The sequence below is a fragment of the Catharus ustulatus genome, chromosome 9, assembly GCF_009819885.2.
Source record: "Catharus ustulatus isolate bCatUst1 chromosome 9, bCatUst1.pri.v2, whole genome shotgun sequence".
Lineage (NCBI taxonomy): Eukaryota > Metazoa > Chordata > Aves > Passeriformes > Turdidae > Catharus > Catharus ustulatus.
Window position 1 is genome coordinate 4423271 of NC_046229.1, and position 20088 is coordinate 4443358.

Here is a 20088-nt window from a genome sequence, read left to right on the forward strand (position 1 = left end):
ACATCTGAGCGTGGGACGTGCTGCCCATGGCAGGGGTGGAATGAGGACATCTCTAAGGTCCCTTCCAACCCAAACCATTCTGGGGCTCTGTGATTGTTGAGCTGTGTACTTCCTGCAGCTCCGATGCCTTTGGAATTCCTGGCTCCCCTCACATGGCTTCGCAGGCAGCGTTTTGTTTCCAAGCCCAGAAGGGTGAGACTTGTGTAAAGAGCTGCTAATTTGCTCTGCTGTGAGTACACAAGCTGAAGCCTCCACACGCACAGACACCTCAATATCAACGTCAAGATGCGCAGGAAGACGGAGTTTTTTGTTCGTGCTCCGTTCCTGTATGAAACTTTTTGAGTAACAATTAAAGGAGGGCGCTGAGATGAGCTGAATAATGGTGAAACAAAGCGTGTTGCTGCTCCCCTGTTGTCTTAGAGCAGCGTCTGCTGTAGCTGCTGGGTACTGTGGCAGGGAAATCTCCTCCTCATTTCCATTTCAAACTCTGCCTGCTCTGAGATGAGGATAATCAGTCCCTCACTGCAGTTGTGCACTGCAGCATCCTCGCCTCCTGCTCCCTCTCCCGGGGCTCGCTCCTTTGCTGGCCCAGCTGTTTGTGGCTCTGCATCCCAGCCGGCTGCGAGGCTCTCTGCATCCCGGCTGAGTGCGAGGCTCTGTGCATCCCAGCTAACTGCGAGGCTCTCTGCATCCCAGCTGAGTGCGAGGCTCTCTGCATCCCAGCTAACTGCGAGGCTCTCTGCATCCCGGCTGAGTGCGAGGCTCTGTGCATCCCAGCTAACTGCGAGGCTCTCTGCATCCCAGCTGAGTGCGAGGCTCTCTGCATCCCGGCTAACTGCGAGGCTCTCTGCATCCCGGCTGAGTGCGAGGCTCTCTGCATCCCGGCTGAGTGCGAGGCTCTCTGCATCCCAGCTAACTGCGAGGCTCTCTGCATCCCAGCTAACTGCGAGGCTCTCTGCATCCCAGCTGGCTGCGAGGCTCTCTGCATCCCAGCTGAGTGCGAGGCTCTCTGCATCCCAGCTGAGTGCGAGGCTCTCTGCATCCCAGCTAACTGCGAGGCTCTCTGCATCCCGGCTGAATGCGAGGCTCTCTGCATCCCGGCTGAGTGCGAGGCTCTCTGCATCCCGGCTGAGTGCGAGGCTCTCTGCATCCCAGCTGAGTGCGAGGCTCTCTGCATCCCGGCTGGCTGCGAGGCTCTCTGCATCCCAGCTAACTGCGAGGCTCTCTGCATCCCGGCTGGCTGCGAGGCTCTCTGCATCCCGGCTGAGTGCGAGGCTCTCTGCATCCCGGCTGGCTACGAGGCTCTCTGCATCCCAGCTGAGTGCGAGGCTCTCTGCATCCCGGCTGAGTGCGAGGCTCTCTGCATCCCAGCTGAGTGCGAGGCTCTCTGCATCCCAGCTAACTGCGAGGCTCTCTGCATCCCAGTTAACTGCGAGGCTCTCTGCATCCCAGCTGAGTGCGAGGCTCTCTGCATCCCGGCTGGCTGCGAGGCTCTCTGCATCCCAGCTAACTGCGAGGCTCTCTGCATCCCAGCTGAGTGCGAGGCTCTCTGCATCCCAGCTGAGTGCGAGGCTCTCTGCATCCCGGCTGAGTGCGAGGCTCTCTGCATCCCAGCTGAGTGCGAGGCTCTCTGCATCCCGGCTCCGCGGCTCTGGGGGAGCTCTCCAGCGCTCCCATTCCTGGGCACTGATGTGCCTTTTCTGCTCACACATCTGCGCTTAGGGAATGGAAATTAATGGTACTTACATAGAGATTTCTTTCAGTGATCTTTTGCGAGCATCCCCCGTACTGTATCTCTTTGTTTGGGAAGGATTTGTGCATCCATGCTCTTGGTGCACCATTCATGTCCTTTCTATGAGAGCTGAGAGCATTCCCAAAGCCCAGGGAGTCATTCACACTAACAGCAAGCTCTTCAACCCAACTGATTGTCTTGTCTAATCTTTGGCAAGTATTTTTGCTAAAAGCAGGGAGGATTCTGTACTGGAGTTGGAGCTAAACCCCAATCTCTCATGTCCCACTTGGCATCGTGATCACAAGCCCACAACTGTGGCTTTATTCATTGTTATGTGAACCTGGCAGATGTTCCATCAAACTCTGCTCTCCAAAGTCAGGCAAGAAACATCAGGAAGGAAACTATTGAGGTCTAGAAATCAGAGGAACCATAACTTAACACCAGAAAGATGCAGGGCCTAAGATTTGATACACATTTTTGTATTCCTCACACAGATGTGGTGGGTAGGAACAGGCTGGGCTGACAGACTGCAGGTTCAGTGCTGGTTTAGAGGTCTGGTTCCTCTTGCCATCCTCACCCAAACCCCAGGAAAGAAAGTGAATGGAAGAAACTCAGCGCTAGAAGGGTATATCTCCATCACATAATCAATAGGATATTTGACAGCTTTATTCATCTTTTATCACCCACAAATTAAGGGTAACAAAATGTCTGAGGCAGCCATTACCAAACAGCTCAGGGTTTGCATGAAGAAGCCCATTTAGCAGGAAGAGCTGTTATTCCTGCAATAAATATGTGACACGGGAGAGCAGGTAGGAGATTGGGGCCAGAAAAAGTGGTTTAGTCAAATGTGTCAGGTCACAGTGACAAAAGGTTAACAGCACATGCCCACAGCCACCAAGTTTTGCAGTTATTAACATCTCCAACAAAGCTCCCTCTACCATGAGGTACAATAACCACAGATGCCTTAATGATCTTACATATGAAGGAATATGTAAAGCAGCTTAAGCCTCATTCTCTAGCTATTACAAGCTTGATCCCCTAGAATTAGACAGAAACTTTAATCGCTGTCTCACTGCTGTGGTTTGCGAGCTCACGTGTGAATTTCTTCCTTGCCAGGGATTAATTTTGCTGTTTGCTGACATCCCATTGAAAGAGTGGACAAGGAAGAGAAAGAAATATATCCGTGCACCGACTGTAATTCTCCTTCCTGAGCACTGCCCAGCAGGCCAGGCTCCTATTGACAGAGCTGGCTTAGGTCAGAGCTTGCCAGAGAAACACTTAACATCCATCTGCGAGCAGCAAGGCAAGTTGGATCTACCGTGGCTGTAAGCTGTCACTCAAAAGTATTTCTGCCTTCAAAGTCCGCGTTCAAGCATCAGGAGCAGACACCTTCCTGCACAGCCAGGAACGAACCTCTTGTGGGATAGCCAGGCAGAATCCCGAGAAAGAGAAGGCAGCGTGGGAAGGAAGGGAGATGCCACATCTGGCCGGGCCCAGAACGCCTCTCGGTGCCTCCGCTGATGTGAGTGACCAGGCTCCGCTGTCCCCGCACGCGACTGTCCCCAGGTGCCGCCTGTTGCCGCATCACGGCTGGACAGGGATGCTGCTGCCCAGCGCTGCCCAGGGCTCAGCTGTCCCATTTCCCACGGGCAGCAGGTGCCTGCAGCCCCCCCGGCCGTGAAGCCGGGAGCGATGGCACAGCCACGGCCACAGCCCAGCGCTGGAAGCGATTCCTCACCGCCTGCAGCAGGGACGGGCACGGGGAGAGCCGGCAGCCGGGCCGTGGTGACAGGTGCTGCCGGGGGGGTTGCGGGAGGGCAGCGGGCTGGAAGCCGCGTCCCTTCGCTGGGGGCGAGTGCGGGAGGAGGGAGCAGCAGCTCCGGAGGGGGGTCCCCGCCGGGCGCCGCCCCCTGCCCGCGGCCCGGGCGGGGCGGGGGCTCCGCTCGCCGCTATTGGGGGGATGCGGTAGCGCGGGGGCTGCGGGGGGACCGGCGCTGCCGCCCGGGCCCGGAGCCGCCTCCGCCCGCGCAGGCTCCGCGCAGCAGCGCTGCGGCCACCGGCGCGCAGAGCAGGAGAAGGAGGAGGATGATGATGATGATGAGGAGGAGGATGAGCGGGGCGCTGCGGGGAGCGGCGCCGGCTGCAGGTAGGAGGAGGCGGCGGGGACGCGGGGCTGTGCGGGGGGAGCCGCCCCGCTCCCGTTCCCGTTCCCGCAGCCGTGCGCGGAGCGGCTCCCGGCGCCCCGCGGAGCTCGGCCGAGTTGAGCGCAAAGTTTTTCCGCCGGGAGGGAGGCGCTGGCGCGGCGGAACCGGAGAGGAGGCGGGGAGGGATGCTCGGGCAGCGCCGTGCCGCCTCGCCTGGCGGCCAGCACTGCGCGGCTGGGACGGGCGAGCGGGGATGCGAGCGGCGGAGGAGCCGCGCTCCGGGGATTTAACACTTCCAGAGGCAACTTAGAGCCCCAGTGAGCATCTGCGAGCCGTGCTGGGAATGAACGTGAGACACCGCTTCCTTTCTTATTTCTCTCTCTGTGTGTGTGTGTGTGGTTTTTCTCGCCATCCACCTCTCCGTGCCAGCCGGGAAGGGGCAACTGGAACCAGCTGTCCCCTCTTGGTTTAATATTTACAGCCCGAATAAATATTTTGTTGCCCTTCTGCCTTTTTCTCGACGCCTTCTCGTAGTGTCGATGATTAATCAGGGGAGGTTAGTGGCCAATTAGGCATAACCTTGTAGGAAAATAATTATGTGAGGATATATGGGGTTTGACTAGTGATGTGATACAGAATACACCCAGATCTTGGTAGCTGCTTCCCCATGTGTGCAAATTCAGTGTGTTCTTGATTTTGAATGGAAATGAAAGTGTAATGACAAATCTGTTACTTCCAGGGGAAGACTGTTATTTTCCTTGCCAGTGAAATATACGGCAGCCTCAAAGTAAAATGTGCATGTCTGGGGATATAGAGAGGGGTTCTCTTTTCCTGGTCAGTCACTAAATGTTCTTCTCCCTTTTAAACACGGTCTTTCTAGTGGTGCTGGTTGCTTTGAATGTTTGGTTTGCAGAATGAATTTCATTTCAGTGCCCTCGGAGTCTCGTGAGAAGAAGTGCACTGCTGTGTCTTCTGAGGCTGGTTGTTTTAACTCATCTTGTTAAATAATGCTGTTATTAAATGATGGCAAATTGAAGCAAATGTGTTTTTCATTGCCCACAAGTTGTGGTTCTGAGCTAAATTTCTTTTTATGGCTGGAGAGGCTCTTGCACTGCAGTATTACAATACAGCCATATTAAAAAGGTCCTTGGAGCAAATAACCCTCTAATGCTGCAGCTACGTTTTCAGTAGACTTGGGTAGTTCTGTGGGAAGTGATTATGTTGAATTTAAGGAATCTGGGCTGAATTGATTGTGCTTTTGTAATTGTGGTGTTAAACTGCTTGTGGACATCCATGTGAGTAGTAAATCTAAACCCAAAAAGAAGCAAAGCTCCAAACTCATGGTTTTATTTTTGATGATTTTTTTTTTGCAACAGGTTTTTCTGGCTTTTTCCCCCCCTATTCCTTTCTTCCTTCTCCCTTCAATTGTCAGAGAGGTCTCCAGCTTAAACACCTTTCCTGGACCAAGCAGAGTGCAGTGGTAGATGATACCATCATTCTCTGTGCATGGTTTGCTCTCTCTGATGCTGCAAGGCATGAAGGCAAGGAAGACAAGAGATAAAAGGGAAAGAAGATTCCTGAGGTTGATGGTGTTGGCAAACTGATTGATTAAGGTTTGCTCTGAGGAACCCCACTAGGTTTTAGATGGTTTTTTTGGGATGCCATGGTGAAAGCACAGGTCAGCACCTATCCTTCAGTGATTTCACACCAAATTCTCTGGTGTGTTCTTGGCAGGTGTGAAAAGAAGACATGGAACTACGCTTTTAATGTCAATATTTGGTGTTAAAAATTTAATTTTGAGCAGAAGACAAGCAGGTTGGTTACTTCCCTTTAACTACAGCTCTTCATGACTGGTTTTTGTTTGCTCTAGTAAACAAACACATAGCTCTTAAAATTGAATTAAGTGTATAAACTGCTTGAACCAGAGAGGGGAGACAGACTAATAAATAAAGAATTAAGCTATCATGCCACTGACTGGCTGATTACAGCTTTGGCCTGATCACTCAAGCAGTGCTCCAAGCAAGCTCTCCATGCCCTGCACCCTTTTTTCTGGGTGGGAAGGATGGGAGTGCTGGGGTGACTGTGGGGTGATGCCTGCTTGACTGACAGACACTTATTGCAGAGTGGCACCCACTGCTCTGTAATTTTGCCTCTGCAATGATTTTCTCCAGAGAGCTGTCAGAGAATTAAAATGTTTACAGTCAGGTTTTTGGATGGGTTCCTCCAGATGCAGAGAGGAGGGTTGGGAAGTCCATCCATTTTTAGCTCTCGCTAATCCCAAGCTTCTGTAGCTCTGTAGTCATGCTAATTTTTATTGATTGTCATGGCAGTGGCTGTTTCAGAGCCCAGGAGTGCAAACGTTTCCACTCCACACAGTGGAGTGCCTTTTTCTTTTAAAAAGAAATCAAAGTGGGAAGGAAGGAGTGGCTGAAAGAGACCTTTTACTCCAGTCTTTTCTGCAGGTTGCTGATGAAACCAAGGCAATGGATGAACAGTTGTACACTTCTGAAGTTCAGTTTCAGTGGGAGGACTAAACTCTCCATCCTGTCTTTGCTGTAAATGCCATATAATCTTAACACCACTTATCATAAGGATGCAAACCTCAAAGTTCTCCAGCTCAAGCCCATTTCTCCACTGGAGCAAAACCATGGGAACAGAGGAGCCTGTGGTGGAGGATGGGTGTCATTTCCCATGTGGATGTGAGCAAAGGAGCTGAGCTGGAGTCAAGGAAGAAATGTGTCAGTGATTTCTGGTGCTCAGGTCTCCCCTTATCAAACTCATGTGTGTGCTGCAGATCAGGAATACAGTCTGTGCTTCTTCAACCATCTGATGCTGACCTGAAATCCTTTGCAGATCCATCTGTGCTCATCAGGTGAGCCTCAGCCATGCTGGTGCCTGGTATTCACCCTCTGGTACCTTTAATTTCCTCACTCAATTCCACACCCTTCACTAGGCATGTTTGCTGCAGAAGCAGGATGCTGTTGGAGGTTTCCCATCCCCCTGTTCCATCCACATTTTTTCAAGAGAATTAAGCATGATGTTGCAGCCAGCCCAGCATGGAGCTGACAAATAGGGATCCCTTTACAGTGACACCTCCTACAAGGGAAAAAGGAGGAGGGTTAGGATCTCACAGATATTCAGGAGAAAGTCCCAGAATGGATGTATTCCCTGTATTCCCCATTTTCCTGACTGCAGCCTGTCTACAATTGCTCTCTTGGATTTTTAAGGGTGTCCCTCTGCTTTCAGAGCTCTGAAGAAGGAGTAAGTGGTGTATTTGTGGGTTTATTAACCAGAGATGCCAGAGCAGGCTGGAAGTGAAAACAAACCAATCTCAACTGCTGCTAAGAGCTCTTGGAAGGGGCAATGAGAGGTATTCTTTTGAGTAACCTGGAGAGCAGGTGGAAATGACCCTATACACAGTGTCTATAAAACAGCATGTTGGATAAAATGGTCCTATTATAGGAAGTGCAGAGGGCAAAAAACCTAAGCAGTCTTGACAATCATTTTGGGATTGTTCTGCAAGAAAATCAAAGGCTTGTCAGTTTTTGCTTTTATGCACATAAATCACCTTTGCTCCTCCTGTTTCATAAAATGCACTGGGTCAGGTCTTTTCAGTTTGCCTCTACACTATTGTGAGTATTTACAGTAGAATACACATAACACACAACAGGAGATTCATATTTCACAGCACTTCCATTTTTCATCAGTATGCCAAGTTAAAGAACCTCCAGCTTCCCTTTAAAATAGCTTGAAGATTTGCAAGCCAGTTAAAAGGAATGAGAATACATTCTGATATTCCTGTTTTATAACCACAGATTGATGCATTCAACAGCCAACTCCTTTGATTCTTCCAACATTTAAACATGAGTGACGTAGTGAAAAAAACACTGCATGAATATTTACTCCTGTTTTAATGTAGCAGAGCCCTACTGAAGTCAAAGCAAGGTGCAACTGGTCCCTCAAGCTGAGGATATGGCCCAGCAAAGGACTTTCCTAATTGGCAGGAGGCTGGTTTGGTACCATTCATTGCAGGGCAATATTTTAGGAAAAAAAAAGGAAGAAAAAATCCTACTAACATCAGAGGGATTTCTCATTTGTAAAGTTAAATGCTCCTTAGTGAGAGGTGAGGGGATTACTCCAGCTCAGAGAGTGTTTTCCCTGACTAATATATCCAAAATGTATGTTGGGATTGCCCAGCACTGATAATTCACACACCTCTGGAGTGGAATACAGCAGCCATTCCAGGCTGGAAACATTATGCAGGAGGGGTTTAGGGAAGAGAAATGAAGAAAAACTAATCCAATTGAAACTGCAAGGGGAATTTAGGAAGCAGAATGCAATTATCCAAGTTGGATATTGGCCAGGACATGTTAGTTAACATTTTTGCTCTTGTGGGAATTTTCATGGGATCTTTAATGACGATGAATGGTCAGGGCTCTATTTTACATCTCATTTGAAAGCCTGAGCTTTCACTTCTTCATGAGGATGAAGTGAATGCTTTGCTTCCTTCAAGAGGAGTAGCTTTAGTCAATCTGCTTTCCTTCTACAAGGTCAGGGCTCTCTGGGTACCCCTGCCTGGCAATCCCACCTGGCCACGGGTTTTCTTCACCCTGAGCTGCTAAGTCAGAAGGAAATCCCAATAATCAGCATTGCATATCAAAGCCCAATTCCAATTTAAAAGGTCTTCATGTGGAGAAGATTCCCTACAGTTCAACTGGCCATGGCACAGAATCACAGAATGGTTTGGGTTGGGAGGGAGCTTAAAGATCAGCAAATCCAACCCCCTGCCATGGGTGTATTTCCCTCCTTCCCTAAGCACAGGCTGCTGGGTTTCTTCCCTGTTTTATGAGGACTACAGGATGGAAGAATCATCTGTCAATAGCAAATGTGATAAATCTTATTGAAACTGGCGTTCCAGGAGAAAGGAGTTGATGCATAAAATATTTTCTTCTCTATAATCACGATTTTCCATTTAGCTATCTAAACTTGAATCTTTTCCGAAGCAAACAAGCAAACAGGCACTTCTTCTCTGTGAAAAATCAGTGTCTGGTTACAAATGTGTTTTTCTATTAGTGCTTTTTGGTATTCAGGCAAGGAAAACAGTAGGATGGCAGTTTGCTTCTCGGGGAGAGAAGGGGCTTCCTCTTCTTTTGGAGGTTCAGGGCTGATGTGTTTGGTGTGATTCAGTCAAACATCATTCTGGGAACTTGGAGGATTGCTCTGTATTCATTGAGTTACCTTTTAATCAGTTTAGCAACATGCTTGCAGACTATCTTAGAGGTCATGAAGCAGTGGCAGATGCTGGGAGATAAAATTAGATATGCATCCAGACTTTACTGTATAATTTTGTTAACAAAAAGAGCAATGTAGTAGTAGGAACTTCCCCCCTGGAAAACCTGTCCTGAGATTTATTTTCCTGCAAGATCCAATATAGGTAGGCTGTGCTTCTAACCCACACGTGCCACTGATACTCATGTGCAACACAAATAATTAAGATATAACAGGGTTAATACTCTTCTTGTAGCAAAGATTTTTGCTGTTTATATAGGAATTTTCCCCAGAACTCTTCATGGTAGCATCAATGTCAATAAACTAAAATGCTATTTCAAAATATTCATAATGTATTCAGTGATGCATTTTGTATCCCAGGATTTTTCTTTCTACATTTTTGTTCTTTGTGGACAGTTTAGGTTGTTTTGTGGTCTATGGAATGATGGGTAAAACCAATATCTACATCCACTTGCCCTGAATTTCTGGTTAAAATTGAAGAGCTGACCACTCTGACCCTCTGTGGTGCATTTCCTGCAGAATTAGTGGGATTTCATGGAGTGAGTGCTGGAGTGAGTCTCACCACTCTACTACTGTCAGACTTGCTTTAATTTACAGATGGATCTTAATTATTCTCATCTCCTATGTGTGAATCAACTCTGAGCTGTTCAAGAATGTTCAGAATATTTGGATTATAACGTTGAGGGTAGAAGGAATCATGATCATTGTCCAAAAGCCTCAGAGGAAGCCAATTTTCCTCATGTTTTAAAATAACAATGTCTTGGACAATGGTCCAAGGCTTCTTAGACAGCTGTGTGAGGCTGGGTTTTGTCCCCCATAAACCAAATGAATGTGCTTAGGGACCCCCATGTAAATAAAGTACCCATTCCATCTGCCTCTTGGAGCTTGACCCACAAAATCACAACAAATGTTTCCACTGCATGAAAGAATGTGATGAATATATTATGCTGGCCAGGTGTAAAGCTGTGATCTGTGACATTTCATGCCTCATGTGGGCATTGTGCTGTCATGTGGCACAGTGGGCTGCATTAATAGAGTCTTTGGGGATAAAGAGAGACAATATGGACAGAAGCTGTTGTTAGGCAAAATAAATTATAGAGTAGCTCATCCAGTGTGAGAAGGATTGGGAGTGATGTCATTTCAAACGTTGTTTTTCCAGTAATTGTGCTGTTTGAGTTGTGACCTACTTTAATAACATTCTATAGTTTTTAATATTTCTTTATTCATTACGTTTTATACACACTCAGGTGGTTCACTACAAGCTGTGTGGAAATTACAATGAAGGTCAAGTGCTCTCTGTGAGGATAACTTATTACTGAAAATATTAACTGTTGTCATTACTGTTTTCCAACATGAAATTTTATTTGTCTTGTGAATGAAGAGATGATGTTGGGCTTGTGTTAAAGTGTGTGATTACTGTCAATAGACCAAAGTCCCTCCAGTCACAGTTTTGAGATGTGCATTATCACTGAACAGGTCTCACTTTAAATTGATTTATTTTTCCCTACTCTCTTAAGCTGGTACAGGCCCTTATCAGAAACATCTTTGAGATTAGGACTGGTTTATATAGATTTAATTTTTAAAAGCCTTCAGTAAGCTGAGGCTAAACTGAGATTTGCAACTTTACTATTAAAATAACCATGCCTTCACTTGGCTTTGCAACCCTTCAAATGAGCTTATATTCATGCTTCAAATTATATTAGTTCAGTATTTTTCATGTGGAAAAGGCTTTGGCCCACTGGAGGTCTGTGTGGAGGTGGAGTAAAGCCATAGTTAGGGTTGAGAGCAGGCTCTCCATGGCCAGTGCTGGGCTCACTTAAATCACAGGGGCTCCATAGAGGTTTTCCATACAAAAGACCTCCCAACAGCTGCCCTGCAGTTAGTGGATGTGTAATTTTGAATTTTCACTGAGAGCTTGGAAAAATGGGATTAGGACATGACCTTCTCAAAACATAATCCCACTTCAGTATAGCAAGTACATCACTTTTCTCAGAGCCATGGAAATCCAGGAGAAAAAGGGAAGCCTTGGAGCATCCCTGCTGTGCTTACAAAACCTAACATGTGTGGGGTACCAGTGCATAATTTCTTACACATTACTGAAATAAAATAATTTTTTTGTAAAGGTCAGCTGTCCACAGTGTCTGAAGTGTTTCAGTTTTTATTATGCAGATTCGAGGTTCCTTTAGGAATCAACTCTCAAATGGGTAGAATGAAGACAGAAGAATGACAGTGAATATTCACCCTTTGGCTGTGGTAGCAGATCAGGGATTGCAGCTTTACCAGCTTTCTCATTGCATTATCAAAATTCTTGCCTGCTGGTTTGATGTGATGGACTTAGAGGTTTCCCTGGTCCAAGGCCAGAGACATCTCAATTTATAAGTCATGTGTATCTAATTTCCCTTCTGAGCTATGTCATTTGAATTGTCTACAGTTGTGTCTTCAAAGTATAATCTGGAAGAAAAATGGAGTAGGTAGGTAAATTTTCTGGACTGTTAAAGTTTCTGGGCTACTCTGCTGGGTTTGGGTTGCACAGGTAAGTTATGAAGGCACAAACTGTTTTTACAGAAACAAAAAGGAGAGATTTTTAGCTGAATGTCTGTTTTCTGGGTGTAATTGAGCTAGGCAAAGCTTTCATGTCAGCCCAGCATAAGAGAGGAACAGGAGAAGGTTAGACCAGGAAGGAGAGAGAGATTTATTAAACCCCTCTGGAGAGCTGAGTAAGGAATGTCTTTTCCATTTAATGAAAGGTGTCACAGTGTGAGCAGGCAGCAGACACAGGCAGGACACCTCACACAGGTGATGTTGTGTAGGAAAGGATGTTGAGGGTGCTAAAATCTGACCAAACAATCTCCTGGAAGAGTTTGTGGTGGAACTGAGGACCCAGACTGGGGGCAACACTGCTTCTGGCATAGAGGTGCCAGGCTCACAGATGTGAATTATCTCAGGATGTGTGTGCTCTTGGTGCCAGCCAGGGAGCCAAGGCTGCTGCACACAGGGCCAGCTGGCCCTCTGCTCCCAGCCAGAAGGGATTTCTTACACAGATGTGAAGAACTCAGCCACAAGCCAGTGTGGAGCAGTTCATCTCTCCCCTGCTGCCACCCAGGTTTCTCTGGAGTCAAAGCTCCTTGAGTGTGGCACACTGCAGAAATTGCTTCTAAGAGACAGGCAGCAATGTTGGAGGAGAGGTGTTATCTTCTAGCAAGGCTCCCAGTGTTACAAAGGTGTAGAAAACTGAATTATTGTGCAGGTGATTTATTTTGCTGTAGTTTTAAGCAGTGACTTTGGTTTAAGGCCTGTTATTTCCCTTACTCAGTGATAGGTGCTCTACCCTTGGTGTTTGACAGGGTAATCATCTCTCTGCTGGAGCTGCTTGTTCTTACCCAATACTTGTGTTGGATATGTCTGTATCCATCTGCACCTGGCTCTAAAGCTTGTAAAGGGACCCAGCAGAATTTTAAATGTATATATTAAAAAAAAAGAGTTTAGAAACCATTTAGGTCATGCTTGAAGCTTTGTTCCAAGCTCACTGCATGAAAACTCCATTTTTATTGGAAGTGGAGAACCTTGGGTAATTGCTTGACATGAGGAATTAGGGCTTAAGAAGAACACTAAATATCATGAGAGTTGTGATAAAATCTTAAGCACTGTATAAGCCACTGAGGGCTGTCAGATTGTAATTAGGTTTGATCATTATCAGCTTGAGCCAGGTTTGCACAGGTTGCTGAGACATGGGAGCCACGTGCCCCATTACCAATCCCATGAGCAGCTCAGAGCCCTTCCTTGGTGATGGTGATTTGGGCTGACCAGGCATTTTCTTTATTTCCTTTGCATTTCTGCCTCTGTCCTTCTCAGGTTACTTTGCAGGAGCTCAGGGAATTCCTCCCCTCTGGAGAAATGATCTGGGCTGAACATCACTGCTGTTTCTGTAGGTTATGGTTTGCCCAATTCTTTCTAATTCTGGAGGTTGAAGAAGTAGTTTTAATTCTAAATGGTTGTCTTTGAAACAGGTTGTTTTTCTGTGGAGGTGCTTGTCTGTTTTGGTAATGTTTTGTAAACAAGTCTTGGAGAAATGTGATATTAATCTTAATATTAAAGTAAGAATGTCACCTTATGCAGGGCCCTAGGGTATGTTTCCTAGTGCTAGGACCTGGGATAGAGTTTATTAATAATTCCACTTACTACAGACTCTGTTGCCTTCAGATTACCATTTCAAGTGCTAATACACAGTAGAGATTACACATGGCAACATTTAAAAAGCAAAGTTCAGATGCTGTAATTGTGCAACAGAGTCGCTTGTAATTATTTAATAAAAGAAGCACACGAAAAGGTTGATAGCTCTAATTTCATTAATAATTTATTTTGCATTTGGCTGGAGACATTTGGCTGGCAGTTTTTCTTCCAGAGTGTTGTGGAACAAAGCAGTAACCCAGCAAGGTTTCCTCACTGGGGTCAGGCTGTACCTCATGGCTGCTGAGAGTGGCAAGGAGATCACAGAGCCCTGATTTCAAAAATACAAACTAGGGAATGGAATAGCATTTTTTATCTGTCAGCATACAGGAACAGAGATGGGAGAAATTGTGATCTGTGAAGGAAAATGTTCCATTGTAGTTGATTTGATATGTATCCTGATTTATTTTCCCTGTTTACTGAAGAAGCAGTATGGACAGAGTCACTGCTGTACCAAAGACCTTCACAGGAGCAGCTCATGCACCAGCAGCCTCTTCTGCCAGGGACATTTCTCTTCCAGTTGCAAACATAATATTTTACCTTGCAGATGTCAATGCTGGCTCTCTGGTCCTGCTCCCTTTTGCTTCCCTGCAGCTCCCACACCTGATTGTGCTCCCAGCCCTGCAGTTGCCTGGCTAACTCACTTTCTGCTTCATTTCCTTCCCAATGCCTGCTGAACACCGTTCCCAAATCCAGGACCAGCCCACCTTTGTGACTGGCTGCTCAGTTTGCTGCAGTGGCAGCATGTTCAGCGACTTCTCTTTGAAAATGCTACAGCCATACATCTTTGGAATTGTGGAGCTGGGGTTTAGAAGAAGGGAATGAACACTGGGGGAAAAAATATCCCACTGAGAGCACTGTGAGGAATTCCAGCTAAGTGGTCCAGCAGGGTGGAGCTGCTGCCAGGGGTTGTGTGTGTTGATACCTCAATGTTCTTTCCTAAGAAAAGCAGAAATTCCTGGTTACCTGATCCATCCTGAACATCTCTAACAAATACCAGGCTAAGCCACTTGTGGTGTTGGTTCTTTGCACTTGAAGAAGTGAATGCCAAGGTTTTGGAGAGGTTTAAATATTTTTTTAACTGAGAAGAGACCTTCTTTTGAGTAAACCTAAGGCAACTTGGGTCACTGTCTTGGAGTTCTGGTCAGCTTGGTGCTCACAGTGACAAACACAGGTCACGGTGTGAGCTGTGAGTGCTGTTCTCCAGAAGTTATTTTCTCTGAACTAAATGATGTATTCAGTCCTTGGCAGCTCCCAAGGGAGTGATTCCCTTCTCACAGACACATCTGCATCTTTGTGGGCTCTCACTGGTCTGTGTGCTGGTTAAGTCTATGGGAAGATGAACAAGTGTGAGTCTTGGATTTTTTACTTTCTTTTGTTAAGATTCTGCTCAGTCTGAGTTGAGTCTTTTTTAATGGACACTTTGTATGGACTGATTGTGGCTTTTTTTTCCCATGTGGTTGTTTCTAAGATCTTTCTTCCATCACATTTAAGGCCTTTCTTAGAAAACCTTTTGTGGGTGTATCCAGATTCCATTGCAGTTCAGGGACAGCTCTGTATTGCCCACCTTGTGCACTATCCTAACCAAAAATCCCCTTTCATGTTGTATTTCTCCTATTTTATTTTAACCAATCAAAGTTCTACATCTGATTTCAGAATCTCAATTTCTTAAATGCTGGAAGATAGGTGGTGTTTTTGCTTTGAAGGTCTGTAAGTACCATACTAACAGCACAGAAACAAAATCCTACATAAAGTCAAGTAGTTTTTCCTTAATTCCTTAGCTAATTGGAACAACTAATAAAGTAAAATTGTGGCTGAGACGTGGCATTCATGTGCTTTGCTGTATTCTGTGGACACCTGATTTGTAATTGTAATGTTGGTTATCTTGTAGGTGGGATATTATTTCAGAGCTCAGCATTGGAGCAGGAGAGCTGCTTGAAATTCTGTTGGAGGATGGGAGAGACAACAGAACGAGGCAGAAATCTTTTATTTTTTTGGTGCTTTTCTCTTGGAGGAGGCTGAATCTGAGAGCCTTGGCACTGCTCCATAGCAGAGGAGCTTGCAGTGATGCTGCAGTTTTGTTGGTGCCACTGCAGACACAAAGGCTCAAACAAATCAAACTGAGCTGAGAGGAGCAGATGGGGCAAGTGAGAAGTTGGGAAATCATTCAAAGTGTTAGACATCGAGTGATTTCAATTTTCCTGAGACAAGTGGGTGCTGTGGCACAACATGGCTCTTTCTGACACTCAACACACGTGAGACAATTCTGGAATAAAAGCTGTATCAGGTGTTCTCTTTCCAAATTTCCCTGCCTGAGGGAGAGTTTTCATTTGGCAAGGAGAGCTGTAGGGGGGTAGGGTGGTGAGAACTGGCTTATCATGAATCCTTTCAGGTGTTTTGTTGACTACTCTAAGCAGAGTGTGTATAGCAAATGAGCAAAGTTCTTCCATTGGAGGCAAAAATGGAATTTATTGGGGTATCTCAAGGCAGTGGGGGTCAAAGAGATTGGACAGACACATCCTTTCTTCTAAAAATGTCTTGATTTTAATGTTCTCCTTAAAGAATGCAATTTCCCCCATAGCATGGGAATAAGCAAAAGAATAAATCCCTCACTTTGATAAATATGCATGCTGGAAATTTTGGCATGATCAATAATGAATCCACAGAAATTCCTTGGAATGTGTGACCTGTATCCTTCTGTAACCCTCTTCTTCTGTTAAGATTCCCCTTTAAGGGGTTTGGCTTCTTTAAAAAGTGTGGAAATGAGACACAAAGAATTCTGGTCTCACCTGATAATTGTGGCCCAAACACGATTTTGCAGCATTTACTGTTTATAATAAATAAATAGACTGTAGATAATTCCTGCTTTAAAAGCTGTAGGGCACAGAAAAGTTATGTGTAGGAAAAACGTGCATGATAAGGCATAGTTCCAGCAGAAAGAAAAGGAACTTACATAGCCCTTGGATTCTTTCCATCCACCCTACAAAGAAGAAAATTGGTTTGCAGGAAATATAGGTCATGGCAGTGTTCTGGCATCTTGATGTTGCTGTTTTGTAAGTACACTGGATTGCTGGCAGCGCAATTTGGGACTCCCATTAGAGCTGCTCTTTGCTGTCAGCCTTAAAGGCCATTTAATATCCCTTATCTGATCTAATGCACTCCTCACACAAAGAAAATTTTGAAGATGCTGTGAGTTTGAGGGATTTCTGTTTGTGTGCGGGTTTGTAAATTTTTGTAATTTTTTATTTTTTTAATGAGTTACTGAAAGCCAATTTGGAGAGTGCATCCAAAAGTCAGTTACTTCAGTGAGAACCCAAGGATCAAGGATTCTCCCTGAATGAGGCATTGAAGGGAGATTTTTTCCCCCCTCTCCATGATAAAGAACATAAGAAAATTAAACCTTGCATTATTGTGCCACGTGGTTTTACAGATACCAGCTTATTATTGGAGAAAAGCTTTGGTTTTTTGAACATGGACTTGGATTGTGGGATTAATCTAATTTCTGTGTGTTAGGAAAAGCAGTAAAGGTGGCTGTATTCTGTGTATTCAGGACTGGGTCAGTGGTGTCTGTAGAGCTGGGGAGCAGACAGGGTCTCTGTGGGGGACAGGAGGTGACACTGCTCCCTCCTGGGACATTGGGGCACTGAAATGTAGAGAAAGTCACAATTTTCCTGCTTGGTTCTGTACAGCTGGCCACTATGAATAGGACTGGAAGCAAAAGTGTGGAAAGAAAACTTGGATGAGGAATTGTAGGTGGTTTCTCCAACCCATCCCACAGCACTGCTGTAGTTTTAGGATTTATAATCTGTGTATAAATTCACCAGACTTTGCTTCATCTCCATGTATATTTTCTTTTTAGCTGTTTTGTCTTGAATAAGACTGGAAGTTAATAAATCCATGAAATCAAAGTCTGTCTTGCCTCTCCCTCAGCCTGTCCTGGGGTCACCTCTGGTTCCTGGGGTTGGTTTGGTGCAGCTCTCTCTGAGGATCCTTGTACCAAGTAGGGCTGCAGTGAATTGAAATCCTTTTGGTTGGAGCAGGATGATTTTTTTAAACATGCAATCAGGAAAATTTCCTGTGATCGCAACTAGGTTTTTCTTTTGGGTGGATCTAAGTATCAAACCAGTGTTATTGTACTTAGTTTTTTGGTTTCTTTTTATCACTTTCAGCAGGATTTGCAGGACTGATTCTTTGAGTTCTGAACAGGGGTGGTGGTTTGTGCACACATGCATGTGTGTGTGATTTTAAAAAAAGCCCAAAGTAATACCTTTAAAAATCTATTTATTTTAATTTTTTAATATAAAGATGCAAAAGTGAGCAAACAGAAAGGCCTACCACTTGTGTGTGTGATTGAAAGGCATGCATTCTTATACACAAATTATTATTGCATGCAGTTGCATGAACAAATGGAAAAGCTGGGTTTAGGACCCCTTGAAAATAATCTATTTCTGTTAGACATGCATATAATTTAGATATATTCTTGTGTACGCAGTGTATAATTTTTCAGGGGCTCTTTCAGAGGTAATTGTGGAAGGCAAAATGTGCTATGTGAATATGCACTTCAAATTGTTGAATGCTTCCATGAGAAAATATATGATTAGTCTGCAAATAATCTCTTCAAAGACCCTATTCCAATTCTGAACTCTCAGATGGCTTGGGCAGTCTTTGCTCTCGCTTTGGAGGGACTGAGAATGTTAAAACCATTTACATGTATTGTCACAAAATAATTTTATGGGCTTGATCCTGCCTGACACGATGCTTCACACCATGATGGAAAAATTCATAAATGTTTTCTCCCATTTGATGCTCAAGAAGCACTTTAAAAGCACTCATTTCTGTAAGAGTTATTTTCTCTCTTTATATCCAATTCATAGATTATGGTCAAGTGTTCATTTTTATGGTATTTACAAGAAATCAGTAGAGCCAGCTTGCTCATAACACCCTCCCTCCACCCCCTGCCCAGACTCATCCCTGCAGCATCCAGGAACAAAGAGCTGAGATTCTGAGCCATGCTCGGATCTGATTCAAGAATGCATTTCCTGTAGTAAATTCTTAGAGGCTGAGTTGTTTGTGGTCAAAGAGTCCAAGGTTCTGTCCTTTATAGTAAATAAGGAGTGGTGTTAAATAACTTTCCATTTTAATTTAGGATGAAGTTCTCAGTCTTGTTTCCCAGCTATGAGGTGTGGGGAGACCAGCTGGCTGTAAATGAGGTGTGTAGGATTCAGTCTGATCCTGCAACCACTTTAGGTGTTGTTTTTACTGGCTTGGGTAACACATTTGTTTTATTTCTGTTGTTTTGAGGCTTGGCCTCTGTTCTCTTGTGCAGCACAGGGTAAACACCAGCGCTGGTTTTGTCCCCAGTGCTCTGTGCTGAGGGAAGGTTATGGGAAAGGTTGTGGTGAGAGAGCTCTGAGGAGCAAAGCATGTCACACATCATCACACTGCAGAGGGGTGCAGATGACACCTTGGTTCTGCTACTGTCCCCTCTGGGTGTCTGTGACCAGGTGATGACACTGATTTATCACAGAACTTCAGCTGCCTTTCACAAGTTCATGACAATTTATCAGCCTGTGCACCTAAGAATGAGCAGTTCTTCTAGAACCTTGTTTTGTGTTCAGTGGAATTCATGATTTAAAAGGTGTGCCCACAATACATTAAATAGCTAAGCTGGTTGGGAATTCAGATTTGATTCGAACCATTTGGCTACCATACCAAACACAGCTATGCTAAATAGTTTGGCCAATACTGGAATTTAATTTGTTGAGATGTGCAATGGGTTAGTTGCACCACTTTATTAGTGCCTTGCCTTCATTTTCTTCTGCCTTCACTCAGAGTCAGGATTAAACCATGAAGGAGATGAATTTCTCGTTCGGGTTTGGTTGTTTATTAAATCTTATCTAAAGTACAGAGAGAGTTCTGCAACACCTCTAGCTACCAGCTAAAAGTGAGCAAAATGGAACTGAATCCAGCTAGTTACAAGGTCTTTTAAAGCTCAACAGCACAATAAAGAGCTAACACCTATATTATTTATACTTTCGACCCAATAACCAAACCCCTGTGACCCACAGTGCAGCACTAACTATCCAATCAAAATTACTACCTGAAACTAGGAAGAAGAAACAAAAAGGAAAAAGATATAACTCCCAAAACCCTCCATCATGTCCAATATATATTACTATACTCTAAAAACCCCAAATTCCAAACCCTTCACCATGTGATATTACACACTTCTATTTAACTGCACACCAGTGATTCTAACTTTATCACTCAAATTTAGAAGCTTTCTCCAAAGCCTCAAGTCCAAAGCAGTGTTCCCCTGGGAGTCACTGTCAGAAAGCACAAAACTCCCAGGCTTCAGGGCTCCAACAGAGATGTACAAGCAAAGGAGCTCATAATCTGGATTATTCTGCAATAGAATTAACGTAGCAGAACAACCTTTACCAAAACTGTCCCCTGTTTTCAGGTACTGTGTATTTATGAATTTAAAATGTATATTTATGAATTTAAAATGTATATTCATGAATTTAAAATGACAAACTTTTTTTTTTCCGCTTGGGCGTTTTATTTTTGGATTTTTTTTTCCCAAATAAACCCTGTGACAAGTTGATCCTTTGACTCACCCACAGATAAGACAGTTCCAGTGAGAGAAGCTGTTTTATTGCATTCATTTCAGAAGATATTCAGGGAAATTACTGT

At 44.9% G+C, this 20088-nt stretch overlaps 2 protein-coding genes across 3 annotated transcripts in view; both read left to right on the forward strand.

The window, feature by feature from the left end:
• Nucleotides 1–285: 285 nt before the first annotated feature.
• LOC117000149 (keratin-associated protein 10-11-like) lies at nt 286–4186 on the forward strand. Its single transcript, XM_033067561.1, has 3 exons — nt 286–326; nt 593–1618; nt 3949–4186. The coding sequence occupies exons 1-3, from the start codon at nt 286–288 to the stop codon at nt 4184–4186; spliced, it is 1305 nt and encodes a 434-aa protein (XP_032923452.1).
• Nucleotides 3820–20088, forward strand: part of DAB1 (DAB adaptor protein 1) — a 408913-nt gene continuing 392644 nt past the window's right edge. Inside the window, exon 1 of one of the 2 annotated variants that reach the window (XM_033068085.2) lies at nt 3820–3878. The gene's annotated coding sequence lies outside the window, so the exon portion shown is untranslated. Of the gene's footprint in view, nt 3879–4102; nt 4226–20088 lie in introns of those variants that run through there. The other variant, XM_033068083.2, reaches the window with a different exon arrangement.

Bases quoted from the DNA above. Each gene is read 5' to 3' on its own strand.
- LOC117000149 (XM_033067561.1), top strand. From the start codon at position 286: ATGCGCAGGAAGACGGAGTTTTTTGTTCGTGCTCCGTTCCT. The intron at 327-592 runs GTATGAAACTTT...TTGCTGGCCCAG, and splicing joins TTTGTTCGTGCTCCGTTCCT to CTGTTTGTGGCTCTGCATCC. The intron at 1,619-3,948 runs GTGCGAGGCTCT...CCGTTCCCGCAG, and splicing joins GCTCTCTGCATCCCAGCTGA to CCGTGCGCGGAGCGGCTCCC.